This window comes from Osmerus mordax, chromosome 4 (assembly GCF_038355195.1).
Source record: "Osmerus mordax isolate fOsmMor3 chromosome 4, fOsmMor3.pri, whole genome shotgun sequence".
NCBI lineage: Eukaryota > Metazoa > Chordata > Actinopteri > Osmeriformes > Osmeridae > Osmerus > Osmerus mordax.
Genome location: NC_090053.1, coordinates 9703121 through 9727115, shown reverse-complemented (window position 1 = coordinate 9727115; position 23995 = coordinate 9703121). Strand labels below are relative to the sequence as shown.

At 46.6% G+C, this 23995-nt stretch overlaps 1 protein-coding gene across 1 annotated transcript in view; it reads right to left on the bottom strand.

Annotated features, from left to right (window-relative positions):
- Positions 1 to 6786: 6786 nt before the first annotated feature.
- spon1b (spondin 1b) overlaps positions 6787 to 23995 on the bottom strand; it is a 33416-nt gene continuing 16207 nt past the window's right edge. The window contains exons 7-16 of the mRNA XM_067234854.1: positions 17785 to 17849; positions 15977 to 16178; positions 14544 to 14684; positions 14165 to 14240; positions 13176 to 13358; positions 10867 to 11037; positions 10353 to 10520; positions 9737 to 9895; positions 8713 to 9060; positions 6787 to 8519 (exon numbers count right to left, since the gene is read on the bottom strand). Of these exons, the coding sequence (XP_067090955.1) occupies positions 8356 to 8519; positions 8713 to 9060; positions 9737 to 9895; positions 10353 to 10520; positions 10867 to 11037; positions 13176 to 13358; positions 14165 to 14240; positions 14544 to 14684; positions 15977 to 16178; positions 17785 to 17849 (1677 nt within the window). The 3' untranslated portion in view covers positions 6787 to 8355. The remainder of the gene's footprint in view (positions 8520 to 8712; positions 9061 to 9736; positions 9896 to 10352; positions 10521 to 10866; positions 11038 to 13175; positions 13359 to 14164; positions 14241 to 14543; positions 14685 to 15976; positions 16179 to 17784; positions 17850 to 23995) is intronic.

The window sequence follows — 23995 nt, the reverse complement described above, 5'->3', positions numbered from 1 at the left end:
CTATATTCCTGTCTGTCTATCTTCCTGTCTGTCTACCTGTCTGTCTATCTGACGGTCTGTCCATCTGCCTGCCTGCCTGCCTGCTCTCTCTCTCTTTGTCTGCCTGTTTGTCTGCTTGCCTGTCTGTCTCAGTCTGCCTGTCAGTCTGTGTCTGTCTTGCAGCACAGAGTTAAACACAGTAGAGAAGTCCGAATAGTTCTCAAGCCTGTTAACTTGAAACAAAAAAACATTTCCACCATACAATTACCACCACACCAACCATAGTTGTTATTAAAACTATTACCACGGCAGATAGCAGATAAAGAGATATAGAGTCAATTCCTCACAGAGGCTCTTTGTTTGCCCAGAGGGCCTCTGAGCTGCACACAGGACAGAGGAGCCCAGAGACTGGATCTCACTTCAAAACAAACGGCTCTTTGAGACGACATTTCAGGCCAGGATGCGTTTGAGAGCGAACTATAGAAAACCCTGGCTGGTTTACTGCTAGAATACTGAGAGGTTCGTCTCAGTGATGCCTTATCCTTCGCTCAATCCTCCTCTGTCTGCTGAGCACACGCGCACGCACGCACGCACACACGCCCGTACGCACACACACTCACACACGCACACAATTGACAAAAAGCGTGTTTGCGGGACAGCAATAAAAGATGGATTATATACCATAGAGTGTTTTGGAGAAGGGAACACCTGTGTGCCATTGATTACTCACACCTTGTGTAATTGTGATTGGGCTTTTGGTGGAGAGCTTTTAGCGTTCACTTCATAGTTGCATAAACCTGGTGCTGCACTTGCACACGTACATGCTAGCCCAGGATCAGCCACCAGCAGCAGCTGCTGTACCTTCCTCAGGGGAAGAGAACTATTGCATTGTCTGTTTGTCTCCCACGGCAGACCGCCTGGACGGTCGTCTATGGCAACTGACAGGAAGCCATTTCTTAGCTCTGGTCTGCATGTGTTGTCGTGTTGATGGCAAAGGTCTTTCAAAGGCAGGCAGCTTCATGGGTCGTAGGATATTAAACACTTAGGTTTCTATTTTCCCAGCTTTGACTGAGGATGTAAGTCATGTTTTTTTTTGTTTTTTACGTCTGTCTTTCCTTCACTCTCTCTCTTTGTTTTTCTTTTTATATGCTGAGGGCCACTGTTGAAAAGCAGTCCTCAGAATCGTACTTGAATATTGGTGGGTAGCTTGTTGTGCATTCACCAAGTCCTTAAACACAGTAGACACACACACACACACACACTTTAGTTTGCATCATCCTCCTCATTCCCCTGAATGAAACCGCTTCAGAGCCCTCCTTGATGTCCTCCATAAGTGCTTATCCCTGTTAACACCATTAATCATCCCCAGCCCCCAGGTGTCTTTGATGAGAACAACAGCAAAACAGATCAATGCGTACTTTGGCTTCAGTTCTGAAAGCAAGTTGACCACCTCATGGGAATGTGCTGTATATTAGACGTTGATTCAATGTCAATTTTTCCTTTCACTAAGCCACATTGAAAAAATTGTTTGAGGATTTCTCCATCAGGCTCATAAGAGGTCACATATTTTGATAGCAGTCGTTAGAATATGTAATATGCATGTATGTAATATACCGCACGTGTGAATAGCTTTCACACGTGCCACGTGTCACGGCCTCATCCCAGCCTCACGCTACTCGTCTGTCTTCAATCTATTCTTATGGCATTTAACACCATTTGTGATTTCATTTGCTATGATTGAATTCCATCTGTTCAGGAACATGTCTGTTGCTCTCACACAGACAAACCGACTGAAGTGGGTTGTGAGGTGTGATCTGCAGTCCTGATGTTTGTCGCCAGCAGCGAGCACAACAAGTGATGTACTTCTTTTTTTTTTGTAATTTTTTGCTCCGACGAGTTTTCCCCTCTAAATTTCCCTAGCGGTACTTGGTCGCAGCTATTGAGAATTTGTGATCATTCAACAGATTGGCAGACAGTCAAGTGAAAACTTTTCAAACTTACAGATTAACAAAATGTTGTCAAATAAATAAATAAATACACAAACAAATACACTGTATTTCTACCGAATCAAAGCAGATTGTCTGTCACACATTGCCCAAACATACCTAATTCTATTGTCTTTTCGATTCAATTCTACTCCATGCTGTGTTCCATAGCATATGACTTGTCATGTACTGTGTTGTACTGAGTGTTCTACCATGTTTCAGCAGGAATGCTGAGAGAAGGCTGTTCTGGCAGGCTGCTTTAGGATGTGGGGTGGACTGTGTTCGTTTTTCTACTCTAGAGAACTACCTCAGTCAACAGCTGGGGGATTAGCCATCCTTATTAGCAAAAGATATACAGAAATGATCTGTGTGTGTGTGTGTGTGTGTGTGTGTGTGTGTGTGTGTGTGTGTGTGTGTGTGTGTGAAATGTCAGCTCAGTCCTGTCGGCATCTCGCCTAGCTGGAGCCAGGGGGATAGATGTACATCACACAGTGATGCATGACACGGTAAACATGGACTCTATTTCTTCCTTGGCTAAGCTATAGTGTACGCCTGTACACTACGATCATTCCCATGGAAACTGTTGTTCCTTAACGACAGGACGATCTGCAGTGTGCCACAGAGAGAACCATGTCTTCATATACCTCAGGTTCTCCATAGAGAACCATGTCTTGATATAACTCAGGTTCTCCATAGAGAACCATGTCTTTATATAACTCAGGTTCTCCATACAAAACCATGTTCTCTTACACTTTGTATGCAGTTCATATTCCTTTGTCTTCCAGAGGAGTCACATTTGGTCTTCTATTACAACTGAGTGAAAGACGACGATGAGATAATTTGAATAAGTAGTCACATCTTAGATAGATATATATTACGGCCCGTGCACTGGGTATGTGAACTTAGGCTCCCATGCCCTATAGAGTAATTTTAAAGTCTGACTCACTCCCGTAGATTTAGTACAATCTCAGGTTTTGCCAGGTGCCTGGTTTAATTTGACTGCAACTGTTTTTATAAATGATTTTGTCAAAGTTATGTGTCTGGACTGATCAAGCAGTAAAGCCATTCTCATCTACGTCTAACTTGTGTCACTGTCTGTGCAGAGCTTGAGGATACGGGTAAGAGTATATTCACATTTCAGAGATGGAGTCAGACATCATTAACACCTTCAATGTCATTATATGAAAGTAGTTCTTCAATCGAGGATGAGCAAAGCAGGCACTGCCTGTTTCTGCAGCGTGATTGTGTGTGCACTTGGATAACTAGGAGCCCCAAGACGGTGAACTGGCTTTCAGTCTGGAGGGGGGGGATGTGTGGTTGGATGTGTGTATTACTGGATGTGTGTATGTGTGTGTGTGTGGGTTCTTGGGGATGTGTGTCTCAGTGATTGGATGTGTGTGTGTGTGTATGTGTAATTGTCTGTGTGTACAAGTGTGCGTGTGTGTGTGGATGTGTGTGAACTGAGAGCCTAGTGTTCATTATCAGGCTGTAGCCTGCTCTGGCTGACTTTACCCATCCTGCAGAAGAGCTACTGTACTGGCTGGTAGAAGCCCTCAGCTCAGAGGGCTCCGGCTTGAAAGATCCAAGAATCCGAGCAATGAATGCCTGCGTATGTGTGTGTATGTGAGTGTGCGATGGCTTGAACGATGGAAATAGAGTTGTAAGTTTGTGTGTGTGTGTGTCTATGTGTCCATGTGCAAGGTTGCTATTTATACATTCATGTACTGTACAGAACAAAGCTAATTACTGTAAAACAGATTGCATGATTTCTTCCATACCAAGTCTACATTCAGTGGGCTGTGTGTTCACTGTGAATCATCACAGTAAAGTTTGAATTAGTACAATCTTTACTGATAAAAACGATATCATGAAGTCCATTGTTTGCTTTCAGTACAAAGACTACCCTTTTGTACTGTGCGTCTGTAAATGTGTGTCTGTCTCGTTTGTATTGTGTCGTTGTCTTTTCTTCTGTCCTGTCTTCTCTCGTCTAAACTCTCGAGTCCAAATCTTGGTGTCCTGCTGGTATTGGCTCAACAGCAACATCAGTCACGTGCTACTCTGGCTTCCCATCATAGGCGTGCATAGTGTCCAATCATACTGTAGGAGTGTCCTGACCTAGTCCAATCATAGGCATGTATGGTGTCGAAACTCCACAAAAGACAAATGTGTTTAAACCCTGGAGCCTGGACTGAAGACACATGGTTGGTGGAGATGGACCTTTGAAGTCTACAGCTTCACACTTCATGGTCTTCACAGCTGCCTACTCAAATGCATAGTGTTGAGCTAAGGATAAAGATGAGGTATAAGGTACAGTCCTCATAAATGATATAACTTACCTCAAATTCAAACAATGAGGAAAGCTAATGATACCAAGTACCCCCGTACACAAGGCCAAAGCAAGAGTCAGATTCCTCAGAAGGGTTTACCTGTGGCGTGTTCTGAGGTGCATGCATCACGTTTCATGGTGAACAACTTAGACAACAGATAAAACCTCCTAATCCCTGATAAATGATTGGTCCATTTCCCAGCTCCAGTGAGATCATTGGTCCATCTGGGGAAAACAGACTACATGAAACTGTTGTTGAGAGACAGGGAGAAAATGATTGTAGTTTTGTATTGAAAACTTTGTTTCTAAAAGTTGGATTGTTGTGGGGTGTTTCACCTGATCTCTAAAAGCCTGAGAATATAAACGGTTTTAGGTGAACATTGCCTCATGTTGCAAAATGACTCCAGCCAAGCAATCGTTACAATGAAATCCAAACAAACAGAAAAGGTCTGTGTGCCTGGTCCTGTGACTGAGACAGGAAGTAAATCATGGGCTCTTTATTATCCAGTGCATACCAACAAAGGTGGCGTTTGGAGTTGTTTGGAGGTGTTGGTGTCCCATCTCATGTCATTCAGAAGAACTGAGTGTTGCCACCAGCGTTCAACCAACCAAGTCCTTTGTGTCAGAGGGAGAATCTATCTGCATCTCATTGAGGAGGGAGTGGAGTTAAGTGCCACTGGGAAGGTTTTCACACAACCCTGCTCTGTCAGGAGAGGCATGAAGGGGGGTCACTGAGGGAAATAGAGAGAAGGAGACGTGAAGTAAATTAAAGAGAGATTAGAGAAAAAGACAGGGACAAAGAGACTTAGTCCCTTCATAAATTGGAGAGAGAGAGAGAGGAAGAGATAGAGAGAGGAGAGAGAAAGAGAGAGAGGGTGGTAAGAGGAGGGTGGAAGGGGCAAGGTCAAGGTTTAGCTAGACGCAGGAGGAGATAAAAGCGAGAGAGAAGGAGAGATTTCTTCTTCAGCTCTGCTGTTTGGGCTGAGGACAAGTATAGAAGAAACACCTCACAGCCTTTATATCAGGGGACCTTGGAGACCTGTGTGATATCTGCTTAGTGAGTCAAGACTAGAACTCACAGACACAAACAGCCTGTAGGATTACCTCAGGTCAATGGTTAAGTATAGCTTAAATACTGTAGTTTAGGACCTGGGTTTAGATTCTTTATAACAGGTAGACAGGCTCCCATACAGGGTGACTGTGCTGACTTGACAGGCTGCTAGGAAACTGTCAAGAGAAGCAGGACCAAATCATTCCAATGCACCTGTACCTGTTACAAATGGCAAGTAAACTTGAAACTTGGTTAACTCAACTGTTGACTGATGACAACATCCTTGATCATAAGATTCTTGCAAAATGTCATACGTATGCTTGAGTCCAGTACCACTGGTCTGGTTTTAGTTGCCAGGCAGAGTTTAAGTTACCTTAAAACATCTCCAAACCCATTCGTTGGGAGACCAATTCATGTTGTACCACTCAATGCTGAGCTAGTATCTTCAGAGTGGGAGAATTTGGCAGTCTTGCTCCAGATTGTGTCCAAACAGAGAGATGTGATGTGGAGGTGAGGCTGGGAGGCTTACAGCTACCTGCTGCTTGTCCTGGCATTTAAAACGCTGCTCTGTCACACAGAGAAAGACAGGCAGGAAAGGTCAGCCGACTGAGCTTGTTGTATGGGTGTGTGTGGGTGTGTGTATATAAGAGAAATGCCACCTGCTTCCATACAAATACACACGCGTACACACGCACATACAAATATACACGCACGCACACACACCCACACCCGCACATTGCAGCTTCCACTGTGCTCTGCCATTTAACAGTGTTTTGTCAGGTGCCTTGTTGTGATCTCTGCATGGATATTTCATGGCGATATCAGCAAGTGTCTCTCCCTCAATCCATAGTAAATGTTTCATGAGTGTGCAATATAGGCCTGTGTTCGTTACCATGGCTACAAAGCCTAGCTGGGTGATGTTTTGATATTGTTTTTTTTTAAAGTCATTTTCAATTTCACGTCTGTCACTGCAGAGAATCAGATGCAGATTCACACATTGTTTATTTATTTTGATTTTTTTAACTTAATTTAAGATCTGTACATGTTTAGTGTTTTGCACCTCCCTGCTACAGTAAATTCTGTGTTTGTATAACATACATGGCGAATAAACCGAATTCTGATTCTGATTGTCCATTTGTTTAGTAAGCCATCGGTTTGTCTATACATCTATCTATCCATTCATCAATCCCTTCATCCATCCATCCATAGCGGGCCTTTATTTGTTCTGTGTCCTATTAGGATGTACTTCAGTGGAAGGTTGTTTTTGGAATTGAGGTTCTGTTTTGCTGTTGACCAAACTCGCGCTAGTTCCAGTTATCTCCTTCTACCCTGTTCTGCAGCTCCACGTCACTCAATGTATATCCTTCTACCTCCCCTTAGTGGCCAAGGACTAAAACTGCACAGAACCGCACCATGCTCACCACTTGTAGTTGAAAATTCTCCACTTTATTGTAAAGGTGATTTATTCCAAAATAGCGATATGGTGCAGAGGCGGGAAAAGTAAAAAGAGAAAGAGAAAGAGAGGGGTGAGAAAATTATCATCGAAACAGGAATTGTAAATAGGACCCCGTTCGTTTGTATCAAAATACACAAAATCAACGGAATAGCTTCCACACAAAAATCTCTGACATCTACAGCTGGCGTTTTCAGCCTCTACATAGAACGACGGAATAAAAGCGTAACTGTTTACTCGAAAAAGATAATCTGCCGAAGCAAGAGCAACCACAGGATACAATAACGTTTTCAATGACTTATCGGGTTGACCTTTCCATTCAGTGAAACGTCTGTACAATCAACACTTGTCCTCACGACGTGGGCAACACTTTATACCTTAAGGTTACATGAACTACCATGCAACTACACAGCAACATGTACAGTAACAAAGTTATTGGTGGGTAGAAGTTGGTGTCAAGGGATAGAAGTACTCTGTCAGTTACAAAAGTAAAACCAGTCACAGTGGGGGAGGGGGGGGGGGTTAGGGGTGGAAGGGGTGAGGACATGCTGCAAAGGGGCAGTTAAAGATCACTTTTAACATCCACTGGAGAGCCCTCCACCACACCCCCACGCCAAGCTTCATCTATCATCTTTGACCTCTTGAGCCTGTGGAGGGTTGAATACACAGCCGTTCCTATGTAACTACAATGTTGTTACCCTAAGTATTGAAATGTAGTTACATGGTCGTTAATGGAACCTTAATGTGATGTGTTACCTAGAAGTCTAACTGTTCTATGCTGTACAAAAGGATGTACTTTATGTGACTATGGAATCCGTTGGGCCTTCGCACTGCGGTTCACTCAGCAGGTGGGTTCGTAGAACACCTGGCCCAGCAGACCATGTGCATGGTAGAGATCCAGGAAAGATGGCCGAAATCCTGACTGCTGATTGTACAAAGACTCCTCTGTGCTGAAACTCTGACTTTGTGATGGTTCAGACCTGTGCTGTATGGGATTCTGACTTGACATTTAAACAACAAGTCATACAGTATAATCACTTGATGAACCACTTGTACAAAAAGGGACTAACTAAGAGCAAATGTTAATGGTTATAAACAATCAGTAGAGGGAGATGGATGTAGCTCGATGGTTAGAAAGGGCAAGAGGTTGTAGGTTCAAATCCCCTCTGTGCTTAGCGTTGGCTAAAATGTGCTAAATGAAGACGCGTGTTTCAGTGCTAGTTATGTAGTGCAGTAGACCTATATAAAGACAGGAAAGATATCAAAATAGCGAGGGATGCACGTGTGTGTTGACAGAGATGTTGGTAGTGTATAGAGTGAGTTACATAGTTACACGACACATACTGTGTGCCTGATAAGGGAGGCAGCTAGAAGACTAACTATGGCTGGTCTGGTCCACTGGTCACAGTCCAGTCTTCTGCTAAACAGCTACAAAAAACCTCTCCTCTCTTCTCCTCCTCACCCTAGCTTCAAACTAACTGTCTCCACTTCCTCTTCGAGCCTCGGCACAGAAGGGCATCTTTGTATTCCTCCAGTACTGACTCTTCTCCACTGCACCCCTCTAGCAGGGGTGAACGTTGCAGGCGCGGATCTCCTTTCTGTCCTTGCAGCTGCTGACCTGAGAGCTCTTGGCTCGTTTTTTCGCAGACATGAAGCGCTCCTGGATACCCCCGCCACAGGGCTTGGTACAGTCCGCCCAGTTGGACCAGGGCCTGGATCTGCAGCCTGGAGGAACAAACCATGGGGGGGGGGGGGAGGGGGTAGGCTGAGTATTTGTTTACTATAATAATAATTAATAGTGATCATTTAGACACAGACCAACATAATCTGACAGGGCAATACTGGCAGTGGCCCAAACCTGGGCATTACGTAACAACATTGCAACCCTAACTGAATCATCCAATCACAGCAGACTGACCTGGCTGCTCCTCCACGGCTGCATCTCTCCCCTGCTTGCCCGCCCGCCTCCTCTCCACACCGCCATCCGCCCTCTTCCTCTCAAGTACGCCCTCCCCCCTCCTCCTCTCCGCCCCTCCCTCCCCCCTCCTCCTCTCCGGCCCGCCCTCCTCCCGGCGGGGGTTCTTCTTGTCGTCGCCGCGGCTGCACTTCCTCATCTTGCACTTCCTCCTCTGCACGGCCTCGGGGCAGGGCCGGCCCCCGAACTGGGGCTCCAGCTTCACCATGCGGGTCCGCAGGGCGTGGCCACGCCCACACGACTTGTTACACTCGGACCAGTCGGACCACTCAGACACCATGCAGTCAGTGGCTGGAAGGATTCACAGGAGAGAGAGGAGGGGAGGGAGGAATGGACAGAGGAGAGAAGAGGGAGGAATGGACAGAGGAGAGAGAGAGAGAGGAGGGGAGGGAGGAATGGACAATAGAGAGAGGAGGGGAGGGAGGAATGGACAGAGGAGAGAGAGAGGAGGGGAGGGAGGAATGGACAGAGGAGAGAAGGGGAGGGAGGAATGGACAGGAGAGAGAAGAGGGGAGGGAGGAATGGACAGAGGAGAGAAGAGGGGAGGGAGGAATGGACAGAGGAGAGAGAGAGGAGGGGAGGGAGGAATGGACAGAGGAGAGAAGAGGGGAGGGAGGAATGGACAGGAGAGAGAAGAGGGGAGGGAGGAATGGACAGAAGAGAGAAGAGGGGAGGGAGGAATGGACAGGAGAGAGAGAAGGGGAGGGAGGAATGGACAGGAGAGAGAAGAGGGGAGGGAGGAATGGACAGGAGAGAGAAGAGGGGAGGGAGGAATGGACAGAGGAGAGAAGAGGGGAGGGAGGAATGGACAGGAGAGAGAGAGAGAAGGGGAGGGAGGAATGGACAGGAGAGAGAAGAGGGGAGGGACGAATGAGAGTTACGAACAGGACCCACTGTAAATATTGGGAATCTTACTGCACTTATTTATATGACACCGCCTGTTTGCGGTTCCCTCTGAGCTCCTTACGACATTCAGGCAGCATGCATCTCTCGCTCTGCTCCAGCTCCTCGCTGCAGCCGCCCTCCTCCGACTTCAGCATGCGCTGCCGAGTCCTCAGGCCCCGCCCACACGTCGCGCTGCACGCGCTCCAGTCCGACCACGGAGACAGCATACACGGGATGGAGTCTGCACTCACGCACGCACGCACACGCACGCATGCATAGATGTGCAGTTACACAACCACATTCTTGCTTTTCGCTGCATGGTAGTTTGAAAACACATGTATTCAACAAGTTCTAATAATCACCACCCTCTTTTTTGTCTTAATTCCAAAGCATATCTAGGTTGTCCCTGTTAGCCAGAGTATTGCAAGATCAAGAGAGCTAGTAATGATGTGTCCCTTGTAGAATAGAGTACATACAGTACACAGGTTAGTAAAAGAGACAGTGCTTGAATATTATAGCAACTAAGCATTTAAGGGTTTAAAGGCTTAAGTGTTTGTTTTGAAGTGTTTAAGAGTTGAAGGGCTTGCAAGAGCATTTGAGCGTCGACGTGTGGAAGTGTCGGAGGGTTTTTAAGAGTCGAAGCGCTGAAGCGTTTTGCCTTCCCAGCGTTTGAGAGTCGAAGCGTTGGGGCGACTCACGGCAGTCTGGCATCATGCACTTCTCCACCTCCTCCACTTCTGCCCTGCACACGGAGCCGTCCAGCGGAGGCATCTTCACCATGCGCTCCCGCCGCCTCATGCCCAGCCCACAGGTGGCGCTGCAGGGGTCCCACTCCCCCCACTCTGTCACTACACAGCTGCTGGCCGCTGTGTGTGGGGGGGGGGGGGGGCATGGGAGGGGCATGGGAAAGGGTTATAATATTGTATTATTTATCATATAGACATTTGACATCTCATCTCACTAATGCAGCATCCTGTCATATCACGTTATGCGTTGCAGATCGCAAATCCACTTAAACTAGTTTGTGTGTGGTTGTGTGTGTGTGTGTGATGTGCGTAAGTGTGTGTGTGTGCGGTGTTACACGTGGAAGTGTGTGTTCCGTTTTGTGTGGAAGTGTGTGTCTGAGTGTGTGGTGCCGTTTGCTATGCGTGTGAGTGGATGTTTTGTGTGCGAGTGTGTGTGCGAGTGTGTGTGTGGTGCGTGAGGACTCACAGCAGTCTTCGTTGACCACACACTTCTGGCTGTCGTCGGTGGGCAGGGCGCAGAGGGAGCCGTCCTCGGGGAACTGCTTGACGTAGCGCTCCCGTGACCTCATGCCCATGCCGCATGACGCGCTGCACGGAGACCAGCTGATCCACTCTGACATCATACAGGTGGAGGATTCTGGGACAGACCGACACAGGCAGACAGGTGGACATTTTACATGACTGTTTTGTTCGATGTAGCGGATGGCTTTAATCGAGAGTGACGCACAATTATGTAGTACACATGTGGTACACATGTAGCTCGCAAGGTACACATGTGGTAAACGAGTACACATGTACTCGTTTACCACATGTTTACTCGTTTATGTAGTAAACATGTTCTGTAGTACACAGAATACACACCCAGGGTACACAGACCTTTACGGTTGTGTGTGTGCATTGTACTAGGTTGATTGACGGTATCCAGTATTCTCTGAGTCATTTATCAGATGCTTTAATCCAAAGCAACATACAAATACACTGCACATTGAGAAATGGACCCAATGAAACGAAGAGATCGAAACTGCAGTGCAGTTTTCCGGTTTGTTTTTAAGACGTCTGCTGTCTGTCAGAAGAACTAGCTGTCAGGCCCCCTTGGCCCCCAGCTAGCCTTGTTTTTATTGCAGGATTTTTGGGCTGATTTTTTTGTGTTGCTGTTCTGATATTTTGGCACGTTTCTTTTTTGCTCGTGTTTTTCTTAGCATCACCGTTAGCATCCTATAGTTTCTGTCAGCCAGGACCCTGGGTGAGTAATTCTGCATCACTCCGTCTTGGTGCACCTGCTCCGGATATCCGGAAGCTGCACTTGTGGAAATAGCTTCTCAGACAGGGTGGATGAACTCTGCCAAAACCTTTCATGGATTTCACTTTCCTTTGTGGACACATACACACTCACGTACACACGCACTGTTTCTCAAAATATATCTGCTTCCCACAGTAGACTTTGATGAATAGTTTGATTAGTAATGATCAGTTAATAAATCATTCCTAAGTTAAAAAAAAGTGTAAAAACTTCTTTGTGATGACCTTCAAACATGTCCCCCAGGCATCCACAGGAATACCAATCAAACCCAGAACACTAACACTGTATAACATGAAAAAGCGGGCCATGGTAGGATAAATAATTAATTGTGGGCAGCTGTGAGTAGTGTTAGCCTTGAATAGTTCAACATCCCTCATTAGACTCTGACCAAAAAGGAAAGGGAGAGAAAGTAGGAGTGAGAGACGGTTAGTGTGATGAAGATGACAAAGAGGAAGGCTGCTTGACTAAACATTTCCCTTTCAGTGAAACCTGTCCAACTGACAACTGATGTAAATTGGACAAAGGAGATGTGCCAGGGGAAAAGAGAGCGAAAAACAGAGAGCTGAAAAGGGAGAGCGTGCTTAAGAGAGAAAGAGAGAAATACAGAGAGAGAGAGGGAGAGAGAGAGAGAGAGAGAGAGAGGGGGGGGATGGTGATCCAGCCTATCTGGATGAGCAGAGCAGCCTTCAGATCAGACCTTGTTTACAGCGGAGACGGCGACGCAGCTGAATAATGATATGTATGTCTTCTGATCTCAACCCTGCTAGTGTTGATTAGCCTGCAAAGCCTCAGATTTGCTCTTTTGTCGTCAAACAGCTCTGAACAAACTGTGGGGGGGGGGGGAGCACCTGCTGTGCTGAGTAAAGCGGGAAGCAGGAAAGACTAATGTCGTAGCCTTTTGATGTCGTCTGCAAGTTCCAACCTGGCTGTTTTCTAGACTGCTGCCCTGCGATGCCATGGCACACCCTGTCAGGTACTGAGATGGAGAGAGTGAGAGAACGTTAGAGGGAATGTCTGGATATCTGGATATCTTTCAAAGAATACTGAAACTGCACTATTAATGTTCGTTTTTATTTATTAGTTTATTATTAGTTTTATTGTATATTTCAATAAGTCCTTTCATGTTTTGTTTTTTTTACTCGTTTGAACCTTTTTTTTAAATTCCAAATTGCCTTTGTTTTGTGGCAATGTGTTATTTCAATAAAGTTTGATTGACTGACTGAAGTCTCTGGAATGTCCCATGAGTCAGTTACGTAAGCATCCTTGAATGCTGGAAGAACATGTCATCTGTGGTCACCAAACCCCATCCTCTCTCATCTCACAGCTACCACCAGACCCTGTCTCCAACCTGGCTCTCTCTGCTCTCTCTGAGGGTACATAGACCTTATACTGTAGGCTCCACTGCATCCCAACAAACATGTCTGCCAAGCTTCCTCAGAGCTGATCCAAGCAGTAAAAACCTTGAGTTTCCTCACCCTCCTGGCTGCATCCTGGCCCCATGCAGGGCTGGAAGTCCTGGGTGTGGGGGCAGGAAACACTGAGGTCCAACTGGGCTTTCAGCATGCGCTGCCTCATCCGACGGCCCTTGTCACAGGTGGCAGAGCTGCAGGCCGACCAGGGAGACCAGCTGGAGTAGATACACGTCTCTGGTGTGTCGTCTGGAGGAGGGGGGATGAGGGAGGAGGAGGAGGGGGATGTGGGGTGAGGGGGAAGGAGGTGGGATGAGGGGGAGGAGGGAGGAAGAAGGGGGAGGGAGGAGGGGGGGAGGTGAAGGAGGGGGGAGAAGGAGGAGGAGAGGGGAAGAGGAGGCTGGTTACAATATAGTCTCTCACTCAAATTAATACTCAAGACAATACAATTTATTGTACTCAAATCACTGACAGGGATGCAGGTGTGTCATTGATGCCCTGTATTCTGTAGGAATGAAAAGGTCAGAAGTAATTAAGTGTAATGTAGTGTACGCTCATCGTGACCTAAGCTAAGTATAATTAAATATACAGTACATTGTCATTCTATACCCAAGCTCTTTCACGGCCAACAGTACATTGTTCAATATCACTCTTGTCCTATCTTAGGAGGAAAAGAAAGCCACACAGCAAAGTTCATTTCAAAGTGTTCAATTTAACACTATCTCATGAGAGTGGACTTCTATAAACACTCATTGGGTACAGTGAACACACGTTGACGCTGTGTCAGTGTTGTTTCAGCTCCTCCTGAGGCCTAGCTCAGCCAGACCTCAGTCCCCATCAGCTCTGCTGTTTTCCAACTCTCCTGTTTACAGTCGAGACCCAGGAGGGTGGGCCTCCACCGAACCCATTTCCGGTGTCTTTTTTATTAGCTTCCCCAGTCACAATGCGGTGTGTAATTAAACTGTCGGCCAGCAGGAGAACCAACGAAATAAACCTCCCAAACAGGCGGTAGATATGGAGACTCGAGATGTGAGATGAGAGACAGCAGCACAAACCTTCCCCCTTCTCCTCCTGACCAATGTCTGCCACGATATCGTCCACCGTATCTGGGACAGTGTTGCACTGTTCCCCCTGTGGACAGGACGTGGAAGAAAACGCCATATTTCAGCCACATAAACACAGACAACACCCTTTTCATTTACTCTGGTCTGGACTGCTGGCCACAAAGGACAGGGGAACATACGCAACTCTGCTTGGGGAAATGCTTTCCTGAGGCGAAGCCCAAGTTTCCGTTTGTGTAAATGAGATTGATTTCTGTTGCTGAGGTGAATACGTTTATTTTATAAACAATTCCCAGATGGATAGGACAGAAAATCAGATGGACAGATAAACAAACAGGCAAGAACACACACACACACACACACAGACACACACCTTCCTGGCGATCCTCTCCACCACCACCCTGGCCAAGGCAGTGATTGGCCCGCCCTCAGCATCGTAGAAGGGGCTCTGTGGTTGGTCGAGGCTTGTGAGGGGACGGATCCTCTCTGGGGGAATGCTGGGCTTGTTAGGAGACTGGAACAGTAGAGCACATGGGGGTGAGACAAAGTGCTGAGTAATATCTTCTGATGTATTTTTCTGTTATCCTGTATTGTTCTGCCAAGGTATTCGTCATAGGAAACCAACCTACTACATCTGCACGAACACAGTTAAGAATGAATATATTATAATTATCATCATTATTAAAAGCAGTAATCATGATAAAAATGTACGGTAAGTATAGTGTAGGTAAGTACACTCTCCCGTTAGTACAGTACATGCTTCCTCTGGAGGGCACCGAACAGGAGTGAGAGTTGAAGTGGGTACTGACTATTTGGGACTCTGACAGACAAGATAGAGAAGTCAGGAGGGAAGACAGACTGGAAATGAGAATGAACACCTCATCCTTCACTGAAGCCATCTGTTGTTGTTGTATGAGTGTGTGTGTGTGAGAGAGGGAGTGCTTGTGTGTGTGTGTGTGCGTGTGTGTGTGAGAGAGAGACAGGGAGTGATTGTGAGATAGAGAAAGAGAGAGAGATTGTGTGTGTCCGTCAGAGAGACAGAGAGATGGAGTGATTGTGTGTGTGTGTGTGTGTGAAAGAGAGAGAGAGAGAGAGGGAGGGAGTGATTGTGTGTGTGTGTGAAGGGGGGGGCTTGGATGTTTGATCTTTCAGTGCATCATTTATACCATGTGTAATACAACTTTAATGAGTGATTTATGACAGCACTGCGAGCAGCCTGCTGTCTTAGGGAACTGTCTGGAACAGAGCCGCTCCACAACACACACAAACACACAATTCAAGCACTGACTACAAGACTATCCCAGCTACGGCCTGCTCTTCTGCCCTGTAGATGGCAGTGCGTGCGTAGTGAATCTCCATACTCACTACCTGCCTGACTGGGAAAGAGGACTGTTCTGGGAGTATTTTGTCAACCGATCGTTAGCATCACTCAGACTAGCTAGTGTATAGAAGACCAAATATGCTTGGGTGCATTCCAGAGCAGACACTCGGACAGTAAAAGAGAGGAAGCCATCTGGATGAATACAGGTGGCACAATAAACATGATTGCGCAACTGGCAGGTTTGCAGTGTTTGTAAGGTTGACATGTATTTATCTATAACGTTTAGGAACGACACATTCATGAGACAAAACTATGGATGTAAGCGGAGCCACACAATGCACATGCACAGGGTTGTTATGGAAACGTGTCAATATTGACATCTGACATTTGCATTGGAAATGCACAAAGCTGAGCTTGACGAGATGTGCACGGCGGGAGCTGGTGAGGAGCGTGAGATCCAGGCGTCTCTCTCAGGGGCCACCTACCTCATAGGTGACCCCACTGTCGGTGCCTGCATCCCAGGGGATGAGGTCCTGGACCAGCCTCTGGACCCAGCCACAATCCCTGGTGCACAGGTCCTCCCTAGACAGACCCACGTTCCAGTCCGGACTGGGACCCAGCATGGTCAGGAAGGACATGAGGTGACGCACGCGGTCCACGGAGAACTCTGCTGACGGAGCAGCACGTCTGGAGAGGGGAGGGGGAGGGCAGGAGGGAGGGGGACAGGGAGGGAGGGAGAGAGAGAGAGAGAGGGAGAGAGAGAGAGAGAGAGAGAGAGAGAGAGAGAGAGAGAGAGAGAGAGAGAGGGAGGGAGGGAGGGAGGGAGGGAGGGAGGGAGGGAGGGAGGGAGGGAGGGAGGGAGGGAGGGAGGGAGGGAGGGAGGGAGGGAGAAAGAGGGAGGGAGGGAGAGAGAGAGAGAGAGAGAGAGAGAGAGAGAGAAAGAGAGAGAGAGAGAGAGAGAGAGAGAGAGAGAGAGAGAGAGAGAGAGAGAGAGAGAGCGGGAGGGAGGGAGGGAGGGAGGGAGGAAGAGAACGAGAGGAAGAGAACGAGAGGGAGCAAGAGAGAGATGGATAGAAGAAAGAGGGATTGTTACAGACAGGCAGGCATTAATACAGACACAATGAAAGAGACAAACAGACAGACAGAAATACTGGTCAATTAAGTCGTTAAGCTATGTTACATTGAGGAATTAAATTGAAAGAGTTCTAAACTAATAATTATATCACTTTTAATATGAACTTGATTTCCCACAAATTCTAAAGCATGCTTCTGACATTATGTGTTCTCCGGGTCTAGAGAGTTCAAGCTGAGCTGATATCTGTTACTTTTTAATACATTTCTTCTCTACAAACTAGTTAAAAATACATAATTGTCAAAGCATCTCGTTAGCCAGGCTTCTGTATTACTTTGTGAACTAGAGACTGATTGGTTTCTCATTATACCTAATTAGTGAAAATAATAGAGTTTTATAAACAGCTCCAGGCGTTTGGGTCACTACACAGATGTTTTATTGAAGATTCCCAGGGCTAGAAGGCTGGGTGTTGTGGTGTGTCTCATGAGATTAGGGACATATTTATTCTCAATTAACACCAAAGGACACAAATACTTAGTTCTGCATAGATGAATTTTAAGAACATTCTGGATATTATAAATATTGTGTGAGAGTCGTTGTCAACTGAAACTAACTGTAATGTTGGCAACACTTTTCCCTTCAACAGTATTACAAGACAATGTAGCTGTAACTATCGGATTGAGAATAGTTCCATCCCTCTGTCATTCCTTTCTTGCCTGACACATCCCAGAACTTTCCTTCCTCTCTCTCTCTCCATCCTCCTCACTCTCTCCATCAATCAATCTCTTTCTACCCCCCCCCCCAAACACACACACACACACACACACAGTAGCGGTTTGCTCAGTAGCAAACCAAATGTCTCAAGAAATGCAGACAGTTCGGAACTAGAGCGATGACATTTACATTTACATTTGAGTCATTTAGCAGACGCTCTTATCCAGAGCGACTTACAGTAAGTACAGGGACATTTCCCGAGGCAAGTAGAGTGAAGTGCCTTGCCCAAGGACACAACGTCAGTCGGCATGACCGGGAATCGAACTGGCAACCTTTGGATTACTAGCCCGAATCCCTCACCGCTCAGCCACCTGACTGACTTGAGTGGTTATTATGTGTTGTACTGTATGTAGGTCCATATCTTGTTTTTTTCCACTGTGGTGGCATAACCCATTGATAAATCAAGTTGAAAGAAGTTAAAAGTTGAACCGTTTCAGTTCAACTTACATGTTGAGGGGCTGCCAGGCCGGCCACTGGGGTTTGGTCTTTATAACGGTCAGGACTTCGTCACCCTGTGAGGGGGAAATAAGCAGAGAGACAGATGGCGAGAGTGTGTGTTGGAGATCAACAGAGAGAAAGAGCAAGCGTGTGTGTGATAGAGAAACCGAGAGAGTGAGAGAGAGAGAGAGAAAGAGAGAGAGAGAGAGCAAAAAAGTGAGAGGAAAGAAAATGTCAGTAAAAAATCAATTGCCATCAGACAACATTGAGTAAGCCCTGAAGGGCGCACCTCTCTGTAAAGGTTAAGAGCTGAATTCTGCCGAAGTATGGGGGATAAAAGTGTGTCTGAATTGTTTTATAATGGCTGTCGGTCCTCAAGGGGACTGGCCTCAATCTAGAATCACACACAGGGCACTTCACCTGGACTGGACCTTTCATCTCTCTCTGTTGTTCCCTCTCTCTCTCCCTCCCTCCCTCCCTCCCTCCCTCCCTCCCTCCCTCCCTCCCTCCCTCCCTCCCTCCCTCCCTCCTCCCTCCCTCCCTCCCTCCCTCCCTCCCTTCCTTCCTTCCTTCCTCCCTCCCTCCTCCCCTCCCTTTCTCTGTCTCACCACTTAGTCTCTCTTTCTCCATCCTCCTCCCTCTCTCTGTCTCTCTGTCTCTCTCTCTCTCTCTCTCTCTCTCTCTCTCTCTCTCTCTCTCTCTCTCTCTGACACACACACACGCTGTCCCCTAGTGGGAAGGCAGCAGAACCAATCAGCTGGCAGGATCCTGGCCCGCTGGCCATCCTCAGATCCCAGTGTTCACTGCTGACTGATGGTGCTACCTGAGCCCTGCAGCGCCCATCTGAGTGGCTCCAAGTATGGCTTTTAGAGTTTAATTATTGGGCTTCAGCCCATAGCTACAAGTTGGCCCTCCCTGAACTGATATCATGTACATTAAGTGACTTGCTGAAAGGAATGACAGACAGACTGAAAGAAAGAAAGAGAGACAGAGAGAGCGAGAGTGAGCAAGACAGAGAGAAAGACCGAGAGAGACTGACAGCGACTGAGAGAGAGACAGAGAGACAGAGAGAGAGAGAGAGAGAGAGAGAGAGAGAGAGCATCAGGGTCGGACTGGCCGTCAGGAGAGTTGGGCGATTTCCCGAAACGGCTGGTCAAACGGCTGCGGCATAATGCAAAAAGAAATCTATATATAATAATAATACACGGCTGTGGGCCGGTCTACGTATACAAAGTCCCGGGCCGTTTTTCAGTCCCAGTGCACACCTGGAAAGCATATATGTGTGTGCGAGAAAGTGAGACGGGGAGATGAAACGTCTGTCAGAGGCAGAGCCTGCTGCACAGAGTGGCATGTTTTACAGATCACACGGTTGCCCTCCACCACAACCCCTTCCACGCTCAGACAGAGAGAGGGATGAGGGGAGGGATGAGGGGAGAGAGGGAGGGAGGGAGGTGGGGACAGGATGAAAAGCAGGGCAGAGGGGGTCAGGGACAATGGCCTCAGGCTCTGAGAGACACGGTCAGTCTCAGAACAGGAAACCAGCCTGCTGAAAGGGTTGCAACATTTTATATATTCCAATATCCCAGAGCTTCAAAGTGCCAGCGACACACACACACACACACACACACACACACACACACACACACACACTCTTCCATCAGTGTGTGGCTTTGTGAGAACCTGACTAAGGTCGATAAGTGTATCAGAGATATTATTTATTACTTTAACTAGCCATGCTGACTATCTTTAAGGTCTTTATGCAATAAGGGAAACTTCTCTAGATGCACTGATGACTAATTCTGGACTGCTGGACAGCAGTGTCATATGCAAAGTCTTCTTTTAGATTCCTGCATCTTACAGTAAGGTTGTCTACATAAATGTTGCGAAAGCGATAATAAATGAATGCTACATACTGCAAATAAATAAATGGAGCAAATATTTAGGTTTACATTTAGCAGACACTCTTATCCAGAGCAACTTACAGTAAGTACAGGGGCATTCCCCCCTAGGTAAGTAGGGTGAAGTGCCTTGCCCAAGGACACAACGTCAATAGACATGGCCAGGAATCGAACTGGCAACCTTCAGATTACTAGCCCGAATCCCTAACCGCTCAGCCACCTGACTCTCTCTATGCAATACAATACAATACATTATTTCTACATACATCAGAGTACCTGTGTATGTACTGTGTGGAATAACTGTAATTTCAGCAGTACAAACAATTTCTCGATAATATATGTGTGTGCTTGCCTGCATTTTCTTTTCATGAATTTTGTACTTGGCTATTTCCAGAAGAGCAAAATGGGGGTGTTACATAAGATTAGATTTCTTTTGTTGCTGTTTTTCACGAGGCAGACCGAGAGAAGCTGAGAAACACAATGCTGACTTCTCTTCAGTATGCTGCATCTGACACACACACACACACACGCACACACACAGCCTGATGCCTTGTTTCTGACACACACAAACACACACAGTATGCCTGCCGCCTTGCATCTGATGCACACACACACCCTGCTGCGTTGCATCTGACTCACACATATACACGCACACACACACAAACAGCATGCTGCCTTGCATCTAAGAGACACATACACACACAGCTGTTTTAGTTACTGTACTTAGTTTTGGCTTAGTCTAGTTACAATCATTATAAGTCGGTATACACACAAACACACACAATGTAGATACTGTTTATTTACAGTAAACAACTCGCCAGCATTGAATAATTAATCAACCCTCAGTGACATGAAACAGGAAACAGGAAACAACCTGACCAATCACACAGCTGTGTCTCTCTCTTTCCCCCGGGGGGAATGCAACCCTCCCTGGTGATTAGATGTTATGTTCAGCCAACACAGATCAAACTCTCTCGCCTCATCAAATTACAACTGTTCACCATGCCCGGTAGCAGAGATGTGGTTACTGCGATTTGGCCAGTAAAAATAAGCAGTTCCTGCTGGCTCTGAATGGAAAACGGAGAACGGAAAACTGTTGGCTCTGAACTGTGCTATTTTGAAGTGCAAAAAATAACTCGGAATTGTGTTTGAGTAAAACTTTAAAAAACAATACTTGTCATTTTAAAAGAGCTGAAAATGTGAGAACTTTGAAATCCAGCCAACAACTAGCGATAGCCTCCAACACAGATCTTCAGGAGATGAGTGGGAGGACAAGAGAGTATGGAGGGGAGGAGAGCGGAGTGACAGATGAGGGGAGGAGGACTATGGAGGACTGAGACAAAGATGAGGAGAGACAGAGAGGAAGATTGCTTGTGAGGAGAAGGGAGAGCCGGAGGGGCACGATGGGAGGAAAGGAGGGAGGGGAAAGATATCAAAAAGGGGAGGGATGAGATATTGCAGAAGTAACGGAGGGAGGGGGGGGGGGGCTCATGGGGGGGGGGGGGGGCTCATGGGGGGGGGGGGGGGGCTCATAGGGTGGAGCAAGAGATTTGGGAAGGGATGGAGAGGTTGGTAATTGCTTTGACCTTCAGTAAAGTTGTACTTGACTCAGCCTGGGGTGCAGTAATGAGTTTCTGGCCCCTTGGTCTGTCCAGGGAGCACATAGGAAGTGTGTTGTTGACTCTGACTGGGTTTGGCTTTTTGAACGAGAACCACTGTGTCAAGGAGATCACCCTGAACAGCACAACTGTTTGTGTTTAGGAGATTATTTTAACAATTCATTGGAAGCATTTCAATCTTTCATCAACATTTTCAATTGAGTGTCTTCGGCTCATGCTTTTTCTATTTAGAAAATGTATTCTATTTTCATGCATTGTGTAGTGCGTTCTTCGACAGCCTAGCTCTCTATAGGGATGTCACATCACCCAGTCAGGATCAGAACAGACCCAACCCCACTCCACAACTGTAATTATCTTGTCATCTCCTGATTGCTACCTTGAACTCCGTTAATGCTGAGCGACAGCGAAGATAAGAGACTCAAGCAGATACAATGAAGAGAGATGAGAGCCCGTGTCACGCTCTCCTCCCACTGAATTTTCTTTTTCGCGGAGGCCATGACCCCTGGCCTTTTGAGAGGTCTCCTCATCAACATCAGCCTGGTGATTAGCAATCACATGGAGCACAAAACAGAAGAATACTGTCGATCTCCAGACGGCTTGTAGTGCATAATAACTGTCGTTGGACCAAAACGATGCGCGACAGAGCATGGAGCATGAATAAGGGACTTTTCACAGCATACGCTTCACGTCCCTAGCTGTCGTAAGCACCTTCCAGCTGTGGGTTCGCTGACCATTCACCTAACTAAGGAAGGTGAGCCAATAAGCTAGCAACAAAACTTACTAGCCAAACTAGTTACTCTATCACCTGAAATCGGGTTAACTTTAAGAGAGTAGCAGATACATTGATTCCAGATAACTAATGTTGGCTGAGATGAAATATAATTACCCTGCCACCAAATATTATTTGCTGACTTGTAGGAAGAGGGTTACTTTGATCAGAGAACCCTAGATGAAAGGGTTGTAAGAATCACCACCAGTGCTTTCACTTTCTCCAGAATCAACTGTCATTTATTTTCACTAAATACAATCCAAAGTAGAATTAGTCTCTCAGACCTCACTTCCACATTACTGATTATTAACTTTGAACAGGCCAAATGTGTAAATCCAATACTGTCTATTGCTGTTATTCTTGTTCTGTTCTGTTTCAGTCATTGTCATGTCAGAGTAAACTGTTCTTAATTATCCAAACTGCAGTGAACCTTTCCTGGAGCCCGGAGTTATCAAATCAGGACCACAACCAAACTAATTCAATTTGTATCAAAACTCCACCATGATGTGATGACGTCAAGAGCAAGATAAAGAGCAAACAATCAATTCGGCAAGAAATACATGAACAGCATCGGTTTCTGGTCCTTTTGTTAGTAAATGTCAGGGAAGACAGCCATGGGACTGTCGAGTCATGAGCTGCTGTGATTATGTATGAGGCTCACCGCCCTGCTGGTGAATATGGATGAGGCTCACCGCCCTGCTAGTGATTATGGATGAGGCTCAGAGCGCTGCTGGTGATTATGGATGAGGTTCACAGACCTGATAGTAATTATGGATGAGGTTCACAGCCCTGCTAGTGATTATGGATGAGGCTCAGAGCCCTGCTGGTGATTATGGATGAGGCTCACAGCCCTGCTAGTGATTATGGATGAGGTTCACACACAGCCCTGCTGGTGAGATCACTCTCTCAACCAGGTGTGGTCTGCTGTGTGGTCGCATGCAAACGCACACACACACACAGCACAAAGCACAGCAGGTCTTATCACTTGGGAAAAGGTTATCATTATAAATGCTTTAACTAGAACATTTATGCTAATAGCCCGGGGTTTCTGTGCGATACACATTCATAAGATGAATACCGTATGAGACACTATCCCTGCTTTTGAAGTGACTGCTTAAATCTGATCTCTCATCTACACTACCCTCCACCCATCACACCCCTGCACACACACACACACACACACACACACACACGCACACACACGCATTCATTAAATGCAAACTCATACATCCACACGATCCTGTCCTGACACTCATAGGGTTGGTCTGTCCTTCCATCAGGGGTGGAGAACAGCACCGAGCAGCGTGCCTTCACGCACTGCCGGAGGAGGGAGGAGTACTGAAGGCTGGGCCAGGAGGGATGAACACATCCTGGGGTCTGGCGTTGCCATGACAAAGAAGCCAGCCGCTGAAGACTACAACCATGGAGACACTCTAAAACGTATCTTTGCTTTGATCTCAAATTGAATCCCACTACAATGTGTTCCATCAAAGGCTGGGAACATCAGTCGAAAGAGAGGGAGAGAGAGAGAGAGAGAGACTGACAAAAAATGTTTGTCATGAACACTGTAAGTCGCTCTGGATAAGAGCGTCTGCTAAAATGACTAAAAAAAATGACTAAATGTAACACACAGACACACACAAACACACACTCTCAAGCCCAAAGTCACACACACACACACACAAACACAGACTCACACACACATTAACACAGACTTACACACACTCACATACGGACAAACAGATTCCCACTCAAACACAGACACACACAAGCATACACTCCGAATGTGTCCACCAACCATGGCAGTATCACATCCTCATCTTATTGCTTCCGATCTGCCCTGAACCAATTAGGATCAGCCCTGAGAATTAGAAGCCAGAAGGCCCCCCCCCCCAACCACACACAGGCAGGAGTGAGGGTGAACATTGTCCTCC